This window comes from Platalea leucorodia, assembly GCF_965183815.1.
Source record: "Platalea leucorodia genome assembly, chromosome: 10".
Taxonomy (NCBI): Eukaryota; Metazoa; Chordata; class Aves; order Pelecaniformes; family Threskiornithidae; genus Platalea; species Platalea leucorodia.
Window position 1 is genome coordinate 16001312 of NC_138832.1, and position 25342 is coordinate 16026653.

Consider the following 25342-nt stretch of genomic DNA (forward strand, 5'->3'; position numbering starts at 1 on the left):
CAGGACAACTCAGGGGTAGCTCACAGATGTTTTGGTAACATCTCAGTTCTGATGGCAAAAAGTACCGCGTATACTAGGGCACTTGAAAATTCAACATGATGCACCGTTAATTCAGTCTGGTCATCTGTAGAGAGTGTAGTAACCTGCTCTATAGTGGCCCAATAAGCTGTAATTCTCAGAGCTGAGCTGTTGGCAGGTAATTTTTAGGGGACTTCTATGAGCCTCCACCTCTAGGGAATCATTTTCAGCCATGAGCTTTTTTGCCTACATGCTGACCTGGCTTAATGGACATGGAATGGATGAAGGACACAACGCACATCTTCATACCAGCACTGAACTTACTGACATCTCAGGAGATCTCTCAGTAGTTTCACAAGTTTAACAAAGAAAAAAAGATGCTAGAGCCCAGGGCAGCTGCCAGTCAAGACTACCTAGGCTTGCTTTGAGATGAAAGAATAGAGACAACAGAACTAATTTCTGTCAACTCTTTGCTGGATTCAAGTCAATAGTAGGTCTTTCTAATAGCATTCTCAAATAATGCAGTAATAAAATTATGACTGTTTGCCTATTGCCTTTGGTTAAGTGACAATCAGTCAGCAACACAGCAATGGTATTAGATGAGGAAAAAGGAATACTTCATACCTAAAAATTGTAGCTGCTATTGTACTTTTTTGGACAACAAAATAGCTCCTCCCTGATTTCTATTGTTCATTCTTTATCTTCCTTTTACATTAAAAACATAGGAACAAGACAAAGATTAGTTTTTCTTCATTCAATAAAAGAGAATGCCTCTAAAAATAATTTGGAAGAAAGTCCTTTTTTACAAATAAAATTTTAGAATATACTCTGACCACTGCTAGATACCATTATGCAGAGCTGACTCGCATTATATTGAACACAGCTGGGCTCAATTATTTCTCTATTTCTAGGGGTTGTTAGCACTGAAAAGCCAACCTGCATTGCTTTTAAAACTCTTCCAACACACAGGCTTCAGATTCTCTCACCGCTGGCTAGTGGGCTTAATTTTATGGTGATATTCGTGCTCTCTTTGCTTTTAAAGCTGCCTAGGTTTTATTTAAATGATGATAATATTTAAGCACAATGCCAGTCTGAACAGCCCTTACTACAGGTTTACATGACCTTGACATGCAGCAGCACTGACATTTATTACCAGTGATACCTGGATGATATTTTTTTGATGTCTTACTATCAAATTTGGAACCACTGAAGAGAAAAAGATTTTACTATTACTCTCTGTTAAAGTAGGACTGGTTCTTAGAGGGATGCCCAAGAACATCACCACTGAGTCCTGTTACTGCAGAACACAAAGCACAGATAATTAATACGGCATTAAAATACAGAAAAATGTGCTTGACTGGGCCATTTCAGATAATGCACAGGTGGAAGTGGAACACACCATTCACCGAGGATTTATATGAGCACCCAACAAAACACACCTGACCACATCTTTCTGTGGTACCAAAACTACAGTCACCTGCCCAGATAATCAGCGCTTGCCTTTCCTCCTCAGCACGTCAGGCTTACGAAGAAATCAGTAATCTGATGCTTCTGAGTGCTTTCAAAGGGCCTGATCCTGAAAGAGGCAAGTGTTTTCTCAGATCTTCTCTCAGAGAGGTCAGAAGAGAGTTGAGATAAACCTCAGCACTGCACACAACAGGCACATGATGTAGCTCTATTTGCTTGTGCTATACCATAAAATTATAAGGAAGTCAATGCAAGTGGACAAAAAGGGCTCAGCGTATGTAGCCCACAGAGAGGCTCTCAAGAAACCCAGTACCTGCTCCCAGCTGTACCAGAGACCTCACGGATTACCTCACAAAGGTCACCTCTTCTCTTCCTCAGGTCTTCAATTTATCTTACTGTAAAATAATAGCACCAATTATCAGCATGATTTTTTTTTTTTAAACCATCACCAGCATCGCAGCACCTTACAAGGATTTACTTGCTTCCTCTCATTGCACAATACGCCCACGAGCAGAAAAAACAGAGGCATGCTCTGCCAGCCACACAGAGAGGCCAGTGTTAATGCTAACTACTCCTGCAGCGCTCTGCAGCAAGCTTCATTGCATGCATTTAATTGGAGATTCTCGTATCTAGCTCCTTCCCAATCTTTCTCTTTCCACAACAATCTGAATACTTCAGTGGCTGATTAGGCAACACTTCTGTCACTCGTGTCCTCTACTGCTACCATTAATGACCAAGTGAGCATGACAAATTTGGGTTGAAAATCGCTCTACTTGTGGAGCTGAACGTGGAACATGTAGGAATACACCAGATGTTGAGCTTGAGGTTGTTGGCACTAAAAGCAGGTCTGAACTGGAGGCCTTCCTACATGGCAGCCATCTTGCAGTAGACATATCAGCATCTTAGGTATACCAGCCACTAGAGATGCAAAATCACATGCTACAGTAATGCAAGCTACATTTTTAACATTATTAGGCAAAATCCTGGGTCACTTGACTTCTATTAATGGTTAAAGAAAGAAATAGTTTCTCAAAGAGGCAATCAGTCTTGCCAAAGTACATGAGCATAAACTGATTCAGAGCTTCAGAAACTCACTTTTCCTATTTTTATATAAAATGTAAAGTAATATATGCAATAGAGCCATTAAAATGCATGTGCATTTGTGTGCAAGTTCTCTTTCTTCTCTTCCTTTCCTTCCCAGCTTGATAACTATATTGTTGATAGGAATAAAATATCAGCCTTTACTTGTACACATACCCGAGATCTTGTAAGTCATTACAACGTGTTTTTGAGATTTGCCACTTCACTGCTCTATAAAAAGCTTCCTGAAAAAGTATTAACAGATGGCCTCTTACTCTCTGAGACTGTTCGCAATACACCAGATGGCAACCTGAAAGAGAAAATCCAACTTACATTTTCAAAACTGAAAGAAATGTGACAATATCCTCACAATAAATATACAGCATGAAGGTAGCAATAAACGATACGTTTGAAGCAAACTGGCTTTCTTTATTTAAGCAGTGAATCCAGCCCTCATTTTATAACATATTGCAGAATGCTTCATATCCAATGCTGGAAGTAATTTCTGATGCAAGCAGAAAGTTTGCTTTAAATGAGCAACAGATTTATGAGAGGCAAGGTTATTTGAAAGAGTGAAAAAATGGGCCAATAGCCTTGGGGGTTAAGACTTTGTATACTGGATCCCTGGTATCTGGTTTGTGTCTGAGAACTAGTCAGTAGGTTGCAGTGGTTTTGCTATTAATGTTAGAAGTATTAAACCCAACTTGCCAGTCAGGGTCTTGTTAGGGGAAGGTAATAACTGTTCCAGATACTGCCTTCAAGCTTTCTGATTCACCTGCTAGACAGCAGCTTAGCTCAGCTCACAAGAACTGGAGAGCTCTGCTAAATACAATCAACCATTCTCAGTGTTACTAGCCGTCCTTTGGGGCTGGGACTATCACTTAGATGAACCCGGGTATCCTTCAGATAGATAGAGGGAGTAATCCCTACCCCACAACAAGTCCCACTAAAACACAAGGACTACTGGTGGGGTTAGAGGTGTCTTCCAGCACACGCCAGGAAACCTAAACGAGGTCTTCGTACTCGTACAGTATCAGCATGATGGGGCTTCTTTTTCGGATAAAGCTTTGAGGTGTCGCTGTAATTTTGGTAATGTTCATCTAAGTTGTGATCCTGTTCCTGATGGCAAAGCCCCAAGGGATTCTGAAGAGATTAAAACAATTCCTAAGGGGAGGACAGGTAAGTTTCCAACTATTTGGATCAGTGTAATTGTTCCTAGCAAGTTCAACTTCCACATGTTGGACACACCTGGAAAGCCCACCGATTTCTTCCTCCAAAGTCTCTCCAAAGAGGTACCTAGAGCCTGGCAGTGGAAACACAAATGCCTACACCTGCCTTCACGGAAATACAGAGTTATCTGTTGTGCCATCAGGTTTTAAGCAGAATTCCCTATTGAAGTCAATATGCCATAAGCACAAAATTGCCTGCAGGACAAATTATAAAATTACAAACTAGACAGCTGTCCTACCATCGCCCATAAAAGGAAACCATTTCTGTAAAACTGCTATTTGTTATTAATAATATAAAATATTTATAATGATACCAGATGTACGAAAATTGTCACAGAGAGAGTTTCCCTCTTTGCTTTCTCATTGGCGATAAGCCCGTTTTCACAAGCTATAAACAATAACAAAAATAACTCTATGGAGATAAGGCAATAATAGGACTAAAACTGGGCTTTCTGTGCAAGCGTACCACCACGTAGCTGAAAGACCTTTTTGGTTAGTCCAAGACAGTAGACTGTATCAGCAGATTGGAGAGTTTCAGGGAAGAGGAGAAGAAATCCTCTAAGTTCCAACCCTTTAAAGTCAACTGCAATATGCCCACAGATTTTACCTGGAGCTGGAACAACCCATTCACCCTAAAACAAGCATTGTTTTAGCTGCCTGTTAACATTGTACAACTTTATCGTTTTCTGGTTAGACTAAGGATCCATAAGGGTAAAAACTACATTGTACAAAAATTAATCTTCAGAAGAACACAGGATAAAGCAACATCTCAGTGTGAATACTATTAATGTTTTTTCAGTCGTTATCCAAGCCACTAGTATGATGCTTAAGTAGCAGTGTTTAAATCGTCTTCTGTAGCTGACAAAAAAAATCAGCGTTTTAGGATCTTGAAATTGCCCAATTTGGAAAGTGATAGTATCAGATCCCCCTAGTTTTATTATTTGTTAAACTGCTGTTCATGATATGAGCTCACCTCATCCAGTTCCCACCTGGTGCTCATCACCTTCTGGAATCAGGCCAGACGACCACCTTCACCCCTTGCAACAACATACTAATCCACACCCCCTAATTGCACTACTGCCTCCATACAGCTACCGCACTCCTTGCAAAGCCACTTGAGAAGTTCAGATACATTGCTAGGAAAGGCAATGGTAATTGCATTTCTTTCATCTGCCTTCTTCACAGAGGTGCTAAGTTCTGCAAGGCAGGAGCTGTGTCTTAGGTCACACACCCCTTCCGGCTCTGGTACTCCTCTAACTTCTTGGTGAGCTAAATCAACAGAAGAAAAAAAAAAAAAAAAGTGTTTTTTGTTGGGTTATCAAGCTGAACCAGCTCGCAGGGAATCAGACACGCACCAACAGAAGGGTGAGGGCAGAGCCAGCCAGCTGTGAGCAGCAGCAGGGAGGTGGGCCCGTCCCCGCTGCTGGCAGTCAGCTCAGCCACAGCACAAAACCTCCCCCCTGCAACGGCTCACACGGTGTCTAGCACAACTGGGCCCTTATCCAGGTAGAGTCTCTAGACCCAACTGAGAATGGGAGATTTGAAACACTGAACATTTTCTAGTAAAAAAAAAAAAACCCACACATGGCACCACTTAAACTAGAAATCTACCTTTGCCATTTGAGTGAAACAATGCAAATCTGCTAATCCCGGGGGCTTTCAGGCAGTCATACTAGCAGAGAACTTGATTTGCTTTATGAAAGAGGTTAAAAAAATAGAGTTCCTATTACATTTTGTTTCCCCTATTCATTCAATGATCAAATGCATGAAAGGATTTTCTACCCCACAAGCTTGGGTTTCCATTTTAAAACTGATTGAATGACAGGGGATAACAGATGATGACGGCCTGTCACCATTTGCTTCTGGAGCTGGCAGGCTGGAGCAGCGTGCTTTGCCAATGTACGAGCTCAAGAAACAGAGATGCCAGACCCTGAGAGATGACTGCACTGGGCTTTTAAAAGCAGTTATACTGTTCAACCTCCAGTCAGTGACTGCTGTCTGCGAAGATCTTTTTGCCTTGCTGGTGCTAAAGAGGGAGGTGCTGGTAGCACATCAAATGGGCCAAGGCTGAGTCCCCATCCCTGGAGGTATTTAAAAGACGAGTAGATGTGGTGCTTAGGGACATGGTTTAGTGGTGGACTTGGCAGTGCTCGGTTAACGGTTGGACCCGATGATCTTAAAGGTCTTCTCCAACCTAAACGATTCTATGATTCTATGAGGTAGTAATCATGAAAGTGCAAGCTGGCCACAAGAGTTAAACTGCTGTGCAGGCTGAAGCCTGCCTGGAGAAGAGAACTGAAGAAAAGGACACTACTTTTCAGCCTGATCTCAGTTCCAAATGAAACTATGGTTAATAATATCCTTACAAAACTAAATACCAACCCTCAAGCTCATCTCCATCATCCTGCCCATAACATTTCCAAGGCATAATCATTTCTTTAAACCAGCCACTTTTAGACTAATGCATTTTGCTGCTCCAACACAAGGGGTCGCCTGTGTTTGCAGCTCACAACAGGAGCCCCACTGACCTGGTTTTATATCTTCAAGTTTTCAGTTCCAATTACACTAAGAGTTTCTTAATGCTAATGTGACTTTATATTCCCCATATACAACAGGTTCCCTATGAACTTGTCTGTATAGATAGTAACCAACCTGCACTGAGAAAACACGTCTCAGAGACTTTTTATTCTTTGTCACACTTCTGAATTTAAAGGGGGGGGGGGGAAGAAAGGAAAGAAAAACACAGAGCCAAAGCACAGAATCCAGCTAAAATTAGGTCTTTGGCTGTTTTGAGCCAAGCTCATGAGAAACCTGTGTTAGATAGCATAACCACCTTTACTCTCTTATTTCAGAAAGAGATTTTTGGAGTGCAATGAGCTCAGTGAAGTCTTGGGGGTCTGGACTGATGGCAGGCCTGTCACTCTTGGTTGCCAATACATTGAGAAAGGCTTACGTCTCTCATGTTGATATTATTCATTAGAATTACATCATTCATTATAAATGTTGTTAATATTTTACATTTTAGAAATACTAGGTCTGGTTCCACTCTTACTAACTCTGGCTTTATTCACAATGCAGCTTGCAAGGGTAAAACTGGTGTGAGGGAAGGAAACAGGACTTGGGTAAGAAGACTATTGAAATGCCTTGGCCTAGGTTTCTTTATGCGGGGCGGGGAGGAGAATCAACTTAACTGAGACAAGAATGCTGGGAAACAGCAATTTCTCCTTCATAAAGAGTTAGAGCACAGCTCTTAGGAGTGCAGCATTCAAATAAGAATCAGCATTTTAGCTGGAGACAAATGCACTAATCACGGTCATGAACACAGCTGAACTAAATGTCTCAGCAAAACCTCTCAGTAATGGCATTAGTCATGATAAAGGAAATGAGTATTTTCAGGATAGGACACACTCAAAGAATACAAACAGAATCCTTTGAGCCTGCTTCTATGGAGGAATGATTCAGAGTATGTATTTGAACAACTTGCTACTAAAATAGCAGCACAGTTCAAGACATCCTTTAAAGAAATGCGTCTGGAAGAGAAAGAGCTGCTCCATAAATTGTTTTTTAATTGTCCAGACGACCAATTCCTCTATCACCGAGCAAGAACAGTTTAGCAGAAAAAAAAAAAAAATAATGGAATGATTACAGGAACAATAAGGGTTATTTTTAAAGTAAATTGAAACAAAAAAAAAAAGTCTATTTTACCTTTAAGCATTCCTAAACTTACCCTTTATTAAAAGGTGACTGATCTATTCTATACTCGGTGAAGTTGTAAGGACATGACAAATAGGACTTTCAGCCTATTTGTAAAGTAATCTACTTTTAACCACCTCTGCTTCACACACCGATCTTTTCTTCCAAGCACATTAGCTAGCACCGCGTGAAGAAAATGCCAATGCAACTGAAGAGACTATATAAAGATTTAGCAGTAAAAATTCCTAGAAGTCAGATTTTTTCTAAACTACGTATCACATGAAAACGTGCAACTTGCTATGTAAGAACAAATGATACTAAAAGGGTGATCATTTTTCTTACTGTTTAAAATTTGGAAGCACTACTTCCAACATGAAAAAAAAGACAATAGAAGCATTCCACTACTCTGGTCACATATCTCAGTGACTTATAGCTGATGATAATTAACCATATCACAAGTCTTCATTTCAAATGCAAAAGAAAATGTCTAGCGGTAGCTAATATCCCACAGCTTACGATTTTGTCTCGTGTTCTTTGATGTGTTACTGACCTCTAGTTGAAGAGCTCTGGAATTACAGGGCAGAGCCGCTCCCACATATGCAGATGACATCTGAAGAACTATTACAAAATCCTAACAAAGACATGAAAAGCTGGAGGACTTTTGCCTCCTTTCAGCTGTGGCCACGAAGAAGAGGCAACGCAAAGCGTAGACAAGCACTACCTGTAAAGCAGACGGAAGGTTTACATGAGGTTTGTGTGTGAGATTTGATGTAGGAACGCTTATGTGTTTGCACTTTCTAGTTTTTCATTTTAATGTCTTGTGACTCATTGAAACCTCTCAAGGAAAGTGAAATGCTATTGATCTGCAATCAAGGATAGAAGAAACTTTGAGAAATCCAGACCTGGCTACTGTTTCAAACTAATAAATGTGTGAGAGAGAGAGAGAAGGGAGAGGTGCAAGAGAGATGTGGGAGCCTTATGAAGTCTAACAAGCATAGAAATTCTACCCTGTGCTACCAAAACCTTGCCACGTAAACCCAATACATTCCTGAAAAGTGAACAACTGACCTTAAAACACAGAGTGCCAAGATATTTTTTTCTAGCAGAGAAGTCTTACTAACACTCAGGTCCCCACTGGGGCGGGTCTCTTCAGCCCACGGGCTCCCTTTGGGAGCACTAGCACTGGGGCGCATGGGCCACAGTCTTCTGGCGCTGGTTCAGCAAAGCGTTTGAAACACATACTTAACTAACACACTTAAGTGTTTTACTGAATAGGAATGTACTTAAGTTCATGGCTTAGTGCTTTACTAGGTCAGAGCCTATCTGTATTTAATGAAGGTAAATGGTTAGCATTCATTTCTTTCACAAAGTGAATATTAAAAGAATCCTCAGACTTACACAGGCAGTGAAAAATTCTGATCTCATTTGCATGGGTGTACATCAGAAAGAACATCATTACTTTAATAGAGCAATATGGAACAAATACAGAAGACACTCGAGGTGTTTCCAGCGAGTATTATCTTGCAAAACAGTAATTGCAGGCAAGAGTAACAGTTACAGAAACAAATAACCCTCAAAAGAAATGAGCATTTGCAAATTCTTAAAATATGAAGACCCATTTAAAGCAAACCCATCACAGCTTCCCTGTCCAGAATGCTATACCTCCAAAATAAATAGCTTTAATCTGTGCTAATCTTATTTCAGCAAAGAAAAGCTAAAGCTGGCGACAAGAAAATGATTATACCATCAAGTTCCATAAGCCGATCTATTTGTTTTTAACATCTCTGACCTTGATTTTGTTTAGTAAAACAAGGTATCCAAGTCTTCCAGCAGAGCACATAAAGGAAAAAGATGAGTATCCCACAGCTGCATGTAATGAGGGCTCCCTAAGTAATGGATCACATCCTTCTTGCTGTGAAATATTCGAGAGGGCTCAAGTAAAGAGAATCATTTCCTTCAGCACAAGATCAAACTCACTTTGAAAACAGGAAAACGTGGGAAGAGTTAGGCTAGGCTGCAGGTTCAATCAAGGATAGATATTATACACTTCATACCTGCCAAGATTTGTCTTCTAGGAATTATATCCTAATTCTATTACCAGGAAAGTATTTCAGAAAAGGCTCTGTTCTTTAAAGCTGGAATAGCAGACACAGAGATCAAAACAAACTTTTTCCAGACATGTGATTAATACTTGCCCTTTTATTAGGCAATTTGTTGGGAGAGAAAGCCCTGCTTAAAATTCACTGCAGTTCCCCGGCCAGGGGAAGCATTTCTTTGGCTCTGCAGGGGCTGTGTAGCCTGGTTTCCCAGGAAGGAGAAGAGGAAGGGGTGTCCTTCCGACAGCAGGATCGGGGTGAGCCTGCCAGGCAGTACAACAAAGCTTGACGGTGGCGGGGTAAGAGGGGAAATGGAGGAAAAAGCTGCTGCTCCATTTTTCAGAGAATTACCACTAGCCTTTTCCAGCTGGGCACGTGTTCTTCATAGCAGCACCTCCTCAACTCGGACTAGTTCGTGTCATCTGTAGACCACATTCGGAAAGCTTTGGAAAAGCAGAAACAGCCTTGGGTTAAAAGCACCAGAAAAGGAATCAATGTCCTTTTAGATCCATGTCTGCTCACAACTCTTGTCCAACCTTGAGTAAAAAATTCAGCTCGCTAGGCTGGAGTCCCCTCTCTGTAAAACAGCAGCAATCTTCCCTGACTGCCCCTCTCTCTTTCAGTCTGAGCGTCGGGGCACAGATACCGCTCTCTTTCTAGAGCACTGCAAACAGAAAGGGCCTAAACCCAACTCCAGCTTTCGACACTGTGCTAATGTGAATAATCAGTTGTGAAGCCCAATTAGAACTGGCATTTTTAACACCATAGAAGCTGCATGAATTGGGATTTTTCCATCACTTTCTTTTTGCCAATATTTTGAAGTTTTCCCGCCAGACAAAAATTACAAAAAAATTCTGGTTTAAAAACTTGAATTGACACTCTTGAAATGAGCCACTTCATTTTGACAAAGGTGAACACTTTCCTTCTATGATGTCAAATTTTTTGTTTTGACTTTATTATTTTCACAAAGTAATTGCATTCTCATTTGTTATAATACCCTTTTATATTATGTCAAAATTAGGCAATATAATAAAAATTGAAATAAAATTGAAGCAAAGGTCCCTGATCTTATCAGAGCAAAACTTTTCAATAAAACTGTCACCAAAGCAATATCTCTACATAAGACGGTTTGATTTAATCAAATAACCATTTTCCTGACAAAAAAAGACTGCAGTCAGATGATCCTCAGCCAGCTCTTGCAATCTCGACAAAAGATGCATAAGCAAGACTTTGTTCCTAAGACTTGAGCTACACTTGCAGCCCAACACGGCCCTGAAGCACGACCAGAGTCTGACTTCACTTGTATCCACTTCACCGAGCAGCTTCAGTGGGCCGCCAAAGAGGAATCCAGCCCAGAGAGCTGCTGAACATTCAGTGCAGGCTGGCCACAGAGCACGTTCAAACAATTAGGAATACGTAACCTACAGGTAACTGCTCTTTGGTTACACAGTAAGGAGTAAACCGGGAATCTTCAACACAAGTGTATAACATACTAGAAATTAAAGACTTTGATTCTACTTCGGCATCAGGACCAAAAGAAAAGAGCAAGGGTTTTGAATACATGGATAATGCCAAATTGAGTATACTTGGGACAGGATCACAACACACTGTCCAGAGGTAGATTTTGAAAAGTGCTTCAGAGAGAAATTCAAAGAACTTGTGCAGTCAATCACAACATGTACAAAGTTTACAGATTTTATACCTAAAACACAGATTAGAGCAGCAACAGGAAGATCCGAGTACCCCTACATGTCTGCAGTGTCTACAACCAGAGATAGAAAATATTTCCCTTTCCAGTCTTGCTCTCTTTAGATTTCTGTTTTCTACCTTCTTGCTGGATCCCAGTCTTTCAGATCATGACTTTATATCCGATTTCACTGCTCATTACATCTTACTGTTCCTTTCCTCTCTGCTGCTTCAGTCTATTATCCCCACTCCATGTCCAACTGCACCTACAGAAATATCACAAACTTTGCCATTTCCTCCTGCTTACTCAAAGCTCCATTATAGTTGGGGCCTTCAAACGCTGCTGGATAAAAATGTTCTTCTACTACTCAGCATTGAGCCAAGTGTTAAAGATAGAGGGCAAAAGGCTCTTTTTGCTGCTTCATATGGCGGATCTTGACATTGGTAGTCTATCTTCTTTCATAAGCAGAACTCCCACAGACTTTAAAAGGAGATCTGTGCATGTAGGCAGAGAAGAACATTGGAGTCAAGCTCCACCCATGCAGATCTGAAGATAATTTTCATTAGCTAGGAAGTCAAACACAGAGGCATAAAAAGTTTTGACACAGAGCCATCTTAACTTGGCTGGGAATTTCTGATGTGAAGCGCAAGAAGGTCTATAGCCTAGAAAACTATAAAGTGCTGGAAAACCTAGTTACCAAGAGGGTAATTTCATTCTTTATGTAGCGTTTCACATTTGAATGCTAAGTAACCACTAGAGAGAAAAAAGAAAAAAAGAATTGCACATTCAACGAAGGATCTCAGCTGCAACCACCAGGCACTTGCAAATATAGCCTGAGATTCTGTCCTAAAGGTCTGAAACGTAAGCTGAGCACAGTGCCCTGCAAAAGCTGGGTGCTGACCATGACATTACGGCCATTTTGCCAGTGGTGATATTGCCGCCTATCAAAGAAAACACACATTAGCACCAGGAATTAAGAAACATCCCTGGCAGAAGCATCATACCTACATGCCATCCTTCATGCTGTGGAACACTCGTTCCAGCAGGGGACTCCACTTGACCAATACAACACAGCAGCAAGTCGCTGATATATAATTAACATGCAACAGTGATTAATAAGGTAACATCTGACCAATAGCTGGGACACTCAGCTGCCTTTGTCTGTCTTACCATGCAAAAACATTTGCAATTCGCACAGACAGCTATTAATTCAAAACGTACCCCATTTCCCCCAGCAAGCACAGGTCACAGGCCAAAGGGGGGATCCCAATCTGTGGCACAGCAGCTCTGTTGCACAGCTACAGCATTTCCATACGCTCCAGTGTGCACGGCATGCCTGCAATCAGACCCACATCTTTCCTTTGCAAACAGCACGTTGTAAACATTCAAGTAGAGTGATAAAAAGTACACCCAAATACACAGCCGTCTCCATTTTTTAAAGATTCCTACTGCTTCTGCTTTGTACATAGCCTATTTTTTACTTTGCGTTAAAAACTTTGATTTTAGGATATTGTACATCTATACACTAGAAACAATGTCACGAGTTATGATTGACTGATGTACAGCTGTTTAGAGACCAAAATTTTAATTCCATTGCTTAATCACTCCTGTACATTAGCTTATTAACAGAGGCCTGTTTATTGACTCTGCTTTGTGCCAAGTGCTTACGACAGCTACTCTGGGGTCCCCGGTGGAATCCCTCCATACATGTACCACAGGTAACAATTCCTGCTGATGCAGCATCATGTTGTTCTTCCAGCTGTTCTGGTGCCATCCTGAGAAATAGGGTCAGCACTGGCATCTCATTTATTTGCTGATGCTTGGCTTGCATCCTCTTCCCTCTAGAGAGAGCGCTGTTCACAAGAGCACTTTACTTTTATTGCTCCTGTTAAGCTCTTTCGTTCAGTGGAGGCTGCTCAGCCCAGCAAAGCCCACAGCTCAGGCTCTCCAGGAGAAGCAGCATTTTGGTTTGTTTGAAAAAAAAATGTGCCTCCTCCCTTTGTCTCTGCTGGTTTTGCACCTCGCTCAACCAATTCCGTAACAAAACTAACTCACACGGCACTTGCCAGAGCAAAGCTTTTTTTACTGCTATGCCTCACTCATCCTCAAAAACGTGACGCCTCAACTCAGCAGCAGGCAGAAGGAAACTGCTCGCTAGGCGGACGGCAGTCCTGCTCAGCGACTTGTGCAATTATTCAAGAACGTCCTTGCCCTGAGCACGTGGATACCAGCCTTGATTCACTGGCTGTCAGAGACAATTCTGTTTCATGTCTCCCCAAAAGATTACTGGATTTTGATTAAGGAAGGTCAAGGGCAGCTTTTCCCTTCCAATATAGAGAGAATGACTTGAGGAAAAAAATACTCCTCACCTAGCACCAGGACTTTTATCTCCACTTGAAAAATTAAATTGCCTCAAGTGATGGGAGGCTGAGGGCAGGGTATGTACAAGAACGTTTTCATGCAAATAAATTCCTAAATAATTTATCTACATGCTATAATTTTAAGTCCCCCCAAAAAGGTTTTGGGTTTTTTGTTTGTTTGTTTGTTTTTACAGGTGTTTTAGCAGGAGAACAAAACTCAAAGCTCAGGTAGCCAAGTCTAAGATAATACCCATTTGCCAGAGCAATTTTAAATGTACATTGTGTTACTGACCTAGCATACCAGAGATTTAGATTAATCCTTAACGCTTCAATACATCTCCCCAAAATAACTTTCCCAATATTTGATTTTCCTTTGAAGAAAAGTGTGTCAGAGATATAATTAGCTCTAGCTGCAGACTCCAAATCTCTGCCTGGCACCGTTCTCAATAAAACACACCTTCAACCAGTGTGAAATTGGTATAGCTACATTGAATCTGCTACATGCGACTGCAGTATTTCACACCAGCTGAGGATCTAAGTATACACGCGTAAGTGAGGGAAAAATATGTTTTCATCAGGAATAATAATGCTGCTGAACACGCAGCATCTTGGGCCGAGTAAAACAAATGACAAGTTCATAAGAAATATATTCTTCTAATTGAGTTTAAGGCACTAAATAACCACTGTCTTCTAACAGAGAATCAGATTCATGGTGGGGAGCTCTACATTAATTAGGAATAAGACTGTCACATGGATTTTAATGAAATAAAGTTATATCTGTGGCTTCTCTAGGATATTAAAGTCAATTTATCTGAGAAAGACAAGTAATCGCTGGCTTTTTCTTTTTGTAGGAATTGGAGCAGTTCATTGAGGAAGGTAGCAGGAGTTAGCACTGTCTGAGCAAGCTCTTATCTGTTAAGGTACAAATTTTGAGAGCCTCAATGACCAAGATGAAATTGCAGAAATCCAGCAGGCTGACAGAACACAACACAAATTACTGCCATCACACTAGAGCACAGTGTACCTCGTGTCTGTGAGCACAAGGTACAGATAGCACTTAAATAAAATACTCAGCAAATGCATTTTTCTCAGATGCAAGCTCCCAAACATATTTACCTTAATGCACTTGGCCATACGGAAATTTACCTACCCGCATTAACTTGGGACAACTAATGCTCCACATCCTGCGTTGCTAAATGCCACATTAAAAACTTAAAACTAAATGAGAGGCTTTTAGCTATACTAGTCCAAAACCAAGACTGCCAAGCCCCACTTGGCACCTAAGAACACAAACATCCAAGTTTCTGTCACTGGATGTGATAACCCCCAAAAGTGCACTGAGCAGTTCAGCAACTACAGCAACCAGCAAGCTACAACAGCTAAAGGTTTCCCTCTCTTTTCACCTGTGGGGCTTCATCGGACCAACCCTCATGAAAAAACAGAGAAGAGCATACTGGTGTTACCTTAACCCCTCAGTCTTATTTAGTGTTTCAGTGATGAAAGCACTCATTTCATACATGTTAATTAAAAATTCAGATCCCATCCTGTATGATAAGAAGCATGAATCTCCAAATTAAAGCTTTTATTTAAAATAATTAAATTTTGAATGAAACACATGAAGTTTCTCTTTTAGCTTTAGTCAGAGGTAAGGCTGATGACAGCAGATAACCTCAGTCCTTCACCACTATCAAATGTCTCCTTGAACAACTCCAGCCCCAAGTCTCCCAGGTAAAGCCGACAGGACCTGCTTACTGACACACATTCTCTGCACAGCCTTTCAAACACAGAAGTTTCTCTTTTTCCACCTTTCACACCACCAGTTTCAGCACAGATAACGAATTTTAATTCTTCAGTCACTACAGAACAGAAGACCAGAGATGTTTCACAGTATGGGCCTGCATACCCTGCGTGACCTTTTCAGAAGTGGTGTAAGCTTGTGTTTGAAAACACAACTACGGAAGTTTACTCTGACTACTTCAGTGTAATAAGGGCTGTAACACGACAAAGGCAATAGCTAGTGTTTTGACACAAACAGGATTTTAATTCAATCCAAGTGTTTTCTGTACAACAGAAAGATTTTATACAAAAAAGGAAGTGTTACTTCAGTTGCAAGAACATGCACGAAAGCTTCTGAACCCTAGTGCTTCAGGAAGCGAAGAATTTTTTTGAAAAAACAACCATGTGAGGTATTGTTATAGATGTTATAATCCTGATTTGGATCAGTCTCCACCATGTACAACTCTCCTGCATGGACATCCTCAAAGTTAGCACTGAAGTTGTTAGGATTAAACTGAACCCATACAGTATACCTGTAGTCAATGGTACGCATGGAATAGCCCATGATTCTGATGTCTTTCAGCTTCGGCTTGTCAGAGTTCCACTGAGGAGTGTCCGCAGGCCGGGGATATTGGCTGAAAGCAACAGGTTCTTCATTAAAACACCTGTAAGTGTCATCATACCCATCCTTCTCTTCCTCCATCTTCTCTTCAGAGACATTAAAATACCGGACAATGCTTGCCCCCTCAGTGCACAGTGCAACATGAAATGAAGTCTCTGGGCACACAGGAGGAACTTGCAGGCCAGCGAGTTCAGCAAGCGTTGAAAACAGAGACACGAGCTCAACCACTTTTTCACTTCGCCCTAGAAGAAACACCAAAATACAAGTTATGGAACATGATGGTTTGACAGACACTGCTAGAAGATTTTAGAAACTTATTCTGATAATTAAGTTGGTGCTTTACTGAAAGTGCTTTGTACTGGATTTGTGGGGTAACAAAATCAAGGCAATTAAAGTGTGGCAGTTAGCTCTGAAGATGCTAGTCTATGCATTTCTGATGTATTTTTAACAAGAAAATTTTTGCACTTAAGTTTCTCAAATGCGCAGCCTTCAAGACAATAATATTCATTACTTTGAAAAAGAACTCTTCAGAAAGAGAAAGCAAATTCCAGTGTCAGTAGTTTAACATGAGAGTGCCTCCATCAAAACAGTTTCCAAGGCCACCATTTTAAGTACAGATGCTACACAGAGAATATTTACTAATCACCGTTGGAAAGACAGCAGCCACCACTACAAAAGGTAGGTCAGGTATCGTTTTAGGCATCTACACCACACAAAAATACATCACCTGCTGTGTTAACACAGACATCCAGTCGTTTCGACTAAAGCAGATCTAACCAAAGCAAAAGTTTGTGTCCAAGGATTCCCTTCACCATCTTGTTCCTCATCTGTACAAGAAGCTCCGTCAATGACGCTGACTCAAGCTGCCTGTAGCCAAGCATCATTACATCGCCACTTCTCCTTTACCTATATCCACAGCAAACAAAAAAATAAATGCTGGAAATTTACCTTGAGGTACTAAGCCTAAAATATGGCTAAAAGGGTTAAGGTAGGGGAAGATCCTCTCTCCTTGACTAACAGAGGAAGTTGTCATTCCTGGTACGTAAAACATCAGCGGCACACGGGTAGCAACATCAAAATTGCTGTATTTTGCCCATTCACCATGTTCTCCCAGGGACCATCCTAGATGACAAAGAATACAATTCAGAGCAGATACTGGGTTGTAATTTAGTAGTCATTTCTTTTTCAATATAAATTGACTCTAGCTGTTGAAGCCACTAGTCTGTTATCAAGGTTATATTAAAAGGCAAATAAAAATCTGTATTTAAATATAACAAGATATTTCTCTAATGCAAAAGCTATTTCAACAGCCAGCTAAATCTTGCAACTTGATCCTCCTATTATGGAAATAATTACACCTTTCCTTATTTCCCCTACTCTAGATTAGAATTAGGAAATCAGCATTAAAACAGCAGAAAAGAGGAACTGAGGTGTGTCACAGTGCCTGCTAGAGTCTCCAGATCAATTCCACAAAGCACTCATTTAAGTTTTGGGCAGCTGCCAGCTCTCCAATACTCCTGTTAACGCTGTAACTGAACATCCCTCGGAGCCAAGGCTGCTATCTATGCCAGACTGCCATATCAGGATGTTACCCCTGAGGAAGCAATAGAGATCAAAACTCTTTAGCTCTCCTCTTCCTCTTGGAAGAGATGCCAACATGACTTCCTTCCAGGCAGATTTATTGCCAACTTCACTTCGGGGGAAGACAAAGGAACTCTATGACAGCTATGTTAACACATGATTTTTTTGGACCCCACTGCTAGCCATGGTACTGGAAACACCAACTGTTGACAGTTAACCACAGCAAGGAAAAGAGGAATTCAGTTTGTAACAGAAAGTCCAAGTCAAAGTGGCAAGTCAGAAGGAACATCTAGAGTCACTTTAGTACCAGAAGTATTAATCCCATTGCTCTACAAATCATAAGGGCTTGTTTATACACACACGCTCACAGAAGTCAACCCAAATTAACTAAATATGTGACTTTAAATTGATTTAGTTAAGCCATATCCTAACTGTTTTAAGTCAACTAAGCCATCCCCCCAGTTAAAGGGATCGGGGGGGGGGGAGAAGGGGGTAGGCAGTATTTTAATGAATATTAGAGTATTGAAACAAACATTAAACGCTTGAGGTATTTGTCCCACAATTCAAATTCAGATTTTTACCACCAGGATCCAGCGTGCAAGACCTCAGTTATGAGGTGGGAGCCATATTGCTATCAGTTTAGATGCTCTGCAAGCAGCAATGACAAGTGCAAGAAAACACACTTCAGCAGTTAATGAGAAAGCCTGTCACCCACTGTACCAGATGGCTCTCTAGAAATTGTAAGGGGGGAGGAGTGGTCGCTATCCTGTTCCCAGCAAGAGTCACTCCTTGGGTAGGAGGTGGGAATTCAGCAAGCTCAGCCCAGTGTCCTGGCAGACAGTCTCGTCACTCACTAGCAGACCCTCAACCTGATTAAAGAGAGGTGCCTGCAGGGGGACAGAGCTGTGCAGCCACAGAAGCCTGTGTCAGTCCATTTAATTAGAGACAGACCAGCCAGCTATACGAGGTATGGTAGCTCTGCTGTACATTATATAAACACACACCTGATTAATATGCCAGCACTGAGTTGCACAATTAAGTTATTAACAGTGAGCTGGAGAAAGATTTAAATGCTTACCATGATCAGCAGTAAAAACTACTATTGTGCTATTTGAGAGTCCTACATCATCCAAAGCATTCAAGAGCAGGCCAACTTGCATATCCAGGTAAGAAACTGCTGCATAATAGCTCTGACGAATCTGTCGCTGCAAGTTAAGAAAACAGGGAAGAGGAAAAAAAAAAAAGTTAGCTCTTCCCCAGACACCCACACAGTGGGTGGCTGTGTAACTAAAGGAACAAAAGGATTTTACGGGTCAAGCTTTATTTTTTAAGTGTCTGTAGCCTGATTAATGTCCCAGAAAAGGTAAACAGGGAGGGGGCAGTTGGAAAATTCTATCTATCTCCCAGAAGTTCTTTCAAGCAAGACGTTGCAAACCAATCAGTTCTGCTTCTCTCAGGGTCCAGACAGTGCACCTTATTTTGGCATAAGCACTGCAAAGTCAAGGAAAATCTTGCAAAAGAAGATACACCGAGTGGTGGCTTGAAAAAGATAAACAGATTCAGATAATGAAAACAAACACAACATTGGTAGCTACTACATACATTCCCTTATGTACAAACCAGCAGCACATACTACTATCACTGGCTGATGGCTGATCTCTTCCTCGCCACCCCCACTAGCCCGACTGCAGTTACAGTGAAGGTTTGCCTACAAAGCTGGAGGTGACAGTATGCAAGGCAGGGAATTCACACTGTTTGCAAACTGTCAGTTGCTGAATACCTGGGAACATCGAAGAGCAGCCAACTGCTCCCTTGCATCCGACCAACTTAAGGCAGCTTGACTTCAGTGCACTGTATCAACAGCTTACCTGGAAGTCATCTGGAAGTGGTCCATAAGGGAAACTAACATTTAATGCTTCCACATCATCCCTCTGTCTGATATCCGTCCAGGGGTTGTACGCCACAGAAGGTAGTTTCTCAGGCACCCAGGGATCTGGGGCTAACATGATGTTTTCCAAGGGGTACAACTTGAGAAATTCCTTTACAATACAAACACACATAAAGACTGCTCTCACCTCTAAAGTCTATTGTAAACTTTGTGTTGTAAAGCAGCAACCGTTTTGCCTTGCACGATTCTTAACAGTTTGCAAGGCTTCACTCCCCCTCCCCCAGAGTGTAAAAGGTAGCAATAGTACGCTAGTCAGCCCCAACCACTTCCTGAAAAACACTGAGTTACTAAGTACCTAAAAACAGCCTCCTGTATCTCAAAGCAACACTGAAATAAAAGGTCCAACATCACCTCCTCTGAAATGAGTAGGAGTTTTGCTACCAACTGCAACAGGGAATGGAGTACAAGATCTTGTAAGGCCTCATTAGGTCATACTCCATCAAGCTGAACACTATCTCCATGCAATAGCAGTCACTATTATGGTGGTAGAAGCCTGGCTTTGGCCTCAGTGCTCACAACTCATTCTCATTAAACATTCTGAAATGTAACACAGGCGACTGCTGAAGTTACACCAAATCAAGGCTGGTTTACAGCTTGCTTTCCAGAAATGACAGCAGTAAAGCATTTGTGGAAACACCTTTGAAAAGCAAAAGCAATGCTTGTCTAAGTTCCTTTCCCTGCAGGCTCCGGTTTCCTCACCTGCGGGTACCTCAGTGGGATATGTGGTTTGTGGTAACCGACAGCCAGGAAGAATTTTTGCTTGTTGGTTTTCATAACATTCAGTAAGCGTATGGCCTCTTCAGTGCTCTGAATATCAGGCAGAGTACCACTGGGCATTTCTGTCACATCCACTGGGCACACCAAGTTAACATAAAGTTTTCCATCTTTTCCCTTACAAGTCTTTAAAAATAAAAAAAAAAAAAAAAAAAAGAAATAGTTACGTACCTTAACTTCTGTAAAAACAAGGAAGAAATCCTCTGTTCTGTAACTTTCAAACCAATTTGTTTCTCAATGCTTCTACCAACAAAAGACTACAGATTGGATACGAAAAGGAATTTCACAATTTCTATGGACAGTAAAGGTGCTGAGTACATTAATGACTGAGCAGACAGCTTCAGCAGTTGAAGAATGCAACTTCCATGCCTATGGAAAAGCAGAATCCTCTCTAAAGCTCAGCAGAAGATTAAACACAGCCATATGGGAAAACACACAGCTTCTACAATAAATAGAATCTCTGACCTATTGGCAAGGCAGCAGAATTTGGTTATACTTCACACATGCATTTTTACTCCTTCTGATCCCAAGAGCTCATAGAAAGCTGCCTGGAAGCTACTGACTTTCTGAGCAAATGCCAGCAGTGGCTGATGTATTATCAGTGAACAAAGATAAATTAAACTAAACGGTTGCCAGGAAAAGGTGGCCGGAGCAGGGTGTTTGGGAGAGCTGCTAAATAAACATAAAGAAAACTACGTCATGGATGCAAATACTGTTGTTGTTAAAACCAGCCTTTTTCAGCAGTAAATGCAAGAACAAAGCATCGTCAAGGCTGTCTGTAGCCTCATGGCTGGAGCTCCTAGCCTTGCACTGTACAGACTCCAGCTCATGATGCTATCGCCATGTTTGCATAAGCGTAAAACAGATGCTTGTGGGCCACACTTAAGAGTAACAAACATTCTAGAAAACTGAATCAGATTATAAACTTTCAGATTATTTAAAGATTATTTTAATTATGACCTCCACGGGCTCAGCCCTGAGCTCTTTATTGAATTAAGTTCACCAAGGCTATTGACAATGTTTTGTCACTTACTAAGCAAAGCAAGATTAAGGTGGATGTTAACAACTGCACTTTTCAGATAAAGGAATTCATGACTTAGACACAAATTAAGATCGCTCTTTCTTGCAAGCACTGTTCTATCTCAGTAACTTAAGTTTCCAAATATTAATTTAGAAATACTTAAAATATCTGCAGGATGGACACATGAATTAATATGACAGACAACTGAGGAGATACGCCTTCTTTTGGAAGACTAAGAAACAGAATACCAAACTGGACTAGTTGTTTCCCTGCACAAGGTTGCACTCTCAAAAAACACAGAGCATAGCCTGCACTTGACAGAAAGAACTTGGTTATATCCTGAAAACCCTTCTTTGTTTGGGTCCCGCAAATCACCCTTACCTTATCATTTTCATACTTTTCAGTTGAAGGATGAAAGGGTGGAATGGACCAACTGTATGGATAGTCATCACTGTAATTGGATGAAACCCCTGAAAAGGGTAAAGACATTAGAAATGCTCTAATAGTTCACTGAACCAGCAAGAGCTCAAGCACAAGTTTAACTTGTTTTCAGTTGCCTTTTTTTTTTTTTCAATATGCTAAATGAAGAAAGATTTCAAATCATCTTTGACAACTGAGAAAAAGAAAACCAAGAAATAAAAGTAAAGAAGTTTGACAGACATTTGTCCCTGAAATACACCTTTTACTGGTGAGGGAGACTCAAGCCTCTTGAAGAACCTTACTTCAGGGAACAGCAGCAAAAAAAATCACCAAAAAAAACAGGATTAATAACAGTCTTCATGTACATCCTTCATTAGCTTTACTATCACCTGAAAGTTCATATATCCACACAAGTTTAGTTCTGGGGTAAAGAACTACCAAAAAGAGGGTCAGTATTACAGTATTTTTCAATACAGTAGCATTATTGCTGTTTAACTAGTGAACTAATTTCCTATTTAATTGGTGGTATTTGTCAGACATTCTATATCTCCTGATCCAAACAGACAGCCTATTATGAAACATGAAACGTGTATATGCAGAACTAAGACAATGAGGCTGTTCAGTAATTTAATCTTCAGCGGATACCTAACTTCCAGATATATTTTTAGAATGTTAGACATTTATTCCCAAAATCCCTAGACAAGATGTGAAAATATTCATTAGATAAGAGTCATTTGATATATTCCTCTCTAATGCCTTAAGATTTAAAATTAAGATTTAAAGACAACCTACAATCAGGCTCATGATTATGATTTAGGTTGTCAATATAGACAAGAATCACACAATTGATACTTATACGTAAAGTCTGTTTGTGAGAATACACATGTTAAGCATGTATGTTAAGCACATGACAATTCAAAGCATACCAGGATGAAAAACTTTCCCAACAGATAGGGTCACGTAGCCATTCTCCTTGAAATACTGGGGCATTGTGGAATAGTTTCCTGCATGTACTCTCCAGTAGGAGTAGAAATCATACAGTCGGGTAGTATCAGGTCTGCGTCCAGTGAGAAACGACACTCTACTGGGAGCACACACAGCTTGCTGAGGAGAGAGACAGCCAAAAAGAGGATCAATTCAGAACAAAAAGCAAACACACGTATGAACTGACTTAGGTGTAGCTGGGCAAAACATCCGAAGGCTCAGGAACTGCAGTGAAAGTGTTTCATATCGCTTCAAGCTGGAATGAACACCGTTCTTATTAAGAGTATCAATTCCCAATTGCAAGCTTTTAGCAAGATATGCATTTACCTATCTATAATTTTTCCTTAAATAACCAATTCCTAACCACTAAAAGCTTCGGTTATGAAGCTAGCAGTGCAAAAATAAAAAAAAAAAAAAAAGTCAGGTTGCGTTAAAGACAGTGCTTTTGAAATCTAATAGCTCACACCCACACAGAATTAAGCAGAAGTGGCAGATGGACTGCGCTGACAAAAGCCCAAAGTCTAGTTGATCTGGACTGCCTTAAGAATAATGAAAAGGATAAACATACGGAAGGTCCAGGTTATGGTCCAGAGGCCTCACCACTTCTGGCTGATTGGCAAAAGCCAAGACTTATTGCTTTAAAGTCCTAATCCCTAGTCAGAATTAGACTCAAGCTTCTAATTTCTCAGCAGAGAGAAACTTGGGAATGTAGGCATCCTATGCAAATTATTCAAGAGCAATTAGTGAGATTTTGAGCCCTGTATTTAAAAGTGATGCTTACCACACAAGTTGCCCCTTCACAAAAGTCTATAGAACAGATTTCCTCAAAAGAAAAAATTAAAAAGTAAAAAATAATGTTTTATAAACAGTAGAAAAAAATCATTCTGATTTAGTAAAACAGCATTTTTAAGCAGCATTTTGCTGCTAACAGTGAAAATGTTTGAGTGACATTACACTCCTCCAAGGGCTGCACAAATACCACCATTCAAATGCCCTGTTTTCATTTTTCTCACCTTAGTAAAGATAGGTTCAAACAGCACAGTTCAGCCCTACCATTTATTTTCTACTGGAAATACTTCAGGTTAATAAATAGTTGCTTTTTCCAACGGTCTGCCTAACGCCTACTGTGATAAAACCAGTAATTATTTTGCACAGAGAAAACATTTTTATTAAGTTATTTATCTCACCTGTGCATAGGCATTGTTGAACACAATACTTTGAGAAGCAAGCTGATCAATGTTTGGAGATTTCACAAGCTTATCTCCATAACAGCCCAAAACAGGACGCAGATCATCCACAACTATGAACAGGACATTCATGCCATCTATGAAGAAACAGAATTAGGAATATATTAACTTGAGCCGCAAGAGGCTACTTTATGCAGATTTCTGTATCCGTTTTTAACCCTGAAGTATACTTAAATAAAATCAGCCAGAACATCTAGTATCTTTGTAAGGAAATGTAAATACTGGGATTAATTCCTTCAACATGTAGGAATTCTTATTTGGCCTAGGCAGAACTATGGTGGTTTTCACCTCCCTTCCTATTTCGTTGCTTCCTCCCATGCTGTGTTCTTCAGCTGGCTACACAAAGGTGGTGTGAAATCAGGAGGTATTTTATAGTTCTACCTACTACTGAATTCTACAGCCTACAAGCTTTGAGAGGATATCAAGCCACAGGTAAAACTCGGACACTGTTATGCTGTATAATCCTGTATAAAAGGATGCTGTTATGTTGTATAATCCTGTATAAAAGAAAGCATTTTTTAAAAAAATTAATTACATATCTTTTTTTTAAAACGCCCTCCTAAGGGGGCAAGCTACGTTACGGTTCGAACAGCGCACAGGCTGCCGCAGGCGCTTCAGGCCGCAGCCTTACACGGGGCAGCCGGGGCTCCGCCGGAACCCCGCGCCAGCCAAACCAGGCAGCGCCGGGGCCCGCGGCCGGGCCCGCCCGGGCGCTCCCCTACGAACCCGGGCAGCTGCGGGGGCTCGACCGGTCGGGACGGGTCGGCCCCGCCCGGCTCCCCAGGCCCCGCCGCCGGCCCGGCCCGGCCCGGCCCTCCCCTCCCGCGAGAGCGAGCCCCAGCCGGGGCCCCGCCGCACCTCCGGGCCCCACCGCCGCCTCCGGGGCGAACGCGAAGGCGCGGCGCGGAAGCCCCAGCAGCCACAGGCAGAGGCAAAGCCAGGCGGCCGCCGCCATCTCGCAGGGAGGGGCGGGGGCGGGCGGCCCGGCTCTAGGCCCTCCCCGCGGGCGGGCCCCAGCCCCAGCCCCGCCGCCCTCCCCGCCCACAGCGGCATCGGCGCCGCCGCCGGGAGGAGGCCGTTCCCCCGCGCGCCCACAGGGTGGCGCCCCGGCCCCGCGCGGCTGTCGGGAGGCCTCACGCCGCCTCGCGGCGGGGCGGCTGTCGCGGCCCGGAGGGGACAGAGCCGCTCTGGCCGCTTTTCTGACCCGTCCTTCACAGACCTGCCTGCCTTTAGCAGAGGGGAAAGCTGCCAATTGTCCCCTTGCCCCCAATATTAAAAGTTTCAGGAAGAACTAGTTGCATAAAAAGCTCTGAAATTTTTCAGAGTTTCCATCTTCAAC

The 25342-nt window shown here is 41.6% G+C and overlaps 1 protein-coding gene across 3 annotated transcripts; it reads right to left on the minus strand.

The window, feature by feature from the left end:
- Positions 1-2788: 2788 nt before the first annotated feature.
- Positions 2789-24963, minus strand: IDS (iduronate 2-sulfatase). 3 transcript variants are annotated; one of them, XM_082322823.1, is made up of 10 exons: positions 24862-24963; positions 23944-24080; positions 22699-22876; positions 21734-21822; positions 20257-20457; positions 19478-19648; positions 18688-18814; positions 16977-17150; positions 15940-16270; positions 2789-2875 (listed from the first exon to the last, which is right to left on the minus strand). In XM_082322823.1, the coding sequence occupies exons 1-10, from the start codon at positions 24956-24958 to the stop codon at positions 2797-2799; spliced, it is 1584 nt and encodes a 527-aa protein (XP_082178949.1). In that variant the 5' UTR covers positions 24959-24963; the 3' UTR covers positions 2789-2796. The 3 variants fall into 3 exon arrangements, with proteins under 3 accessions (XP_082178949.1, XP_082178950.1, XP_082178948.1); XM_082322824.1 differs by lacking the exon at positions 2789-2875 and having other exon boundaries at positions 15727-16041; positions 16135-16270; XM_082322822.1 differs by lacking the exon at positions 2789-2875 and having other exon boundaries at positions 15727-16270.
- Between the last annotated feature and the right edge of the window lie 379 nt (positions 24964-25342).

Excerpts from the sequence above, each read along its gene's own strand:
- IDS (XM_082322822.1), bottom strand. The coding sequence starts at position 24,958 with ATGGCGGCGGCCGCCTGGCTTTGCCTCTGCCTGTGGCTGCTGGGGCTT. Across the intron at positions 18,815-19,477 it reads CACTTCCAGATGACTTCCAG|CGACAGATTCGTCAGAGCTA; the intron begins GTAAGCTGTTGA and ends CTTAACTTGCAG. Across the intron at positions 17,151-18,687 it reads AGTTTTTACTGCTGATCATG|GATGGTCCCTGGGAGAACAT; the intron begins GTAAGCATTTAA and ends TTTGTCATCTAG.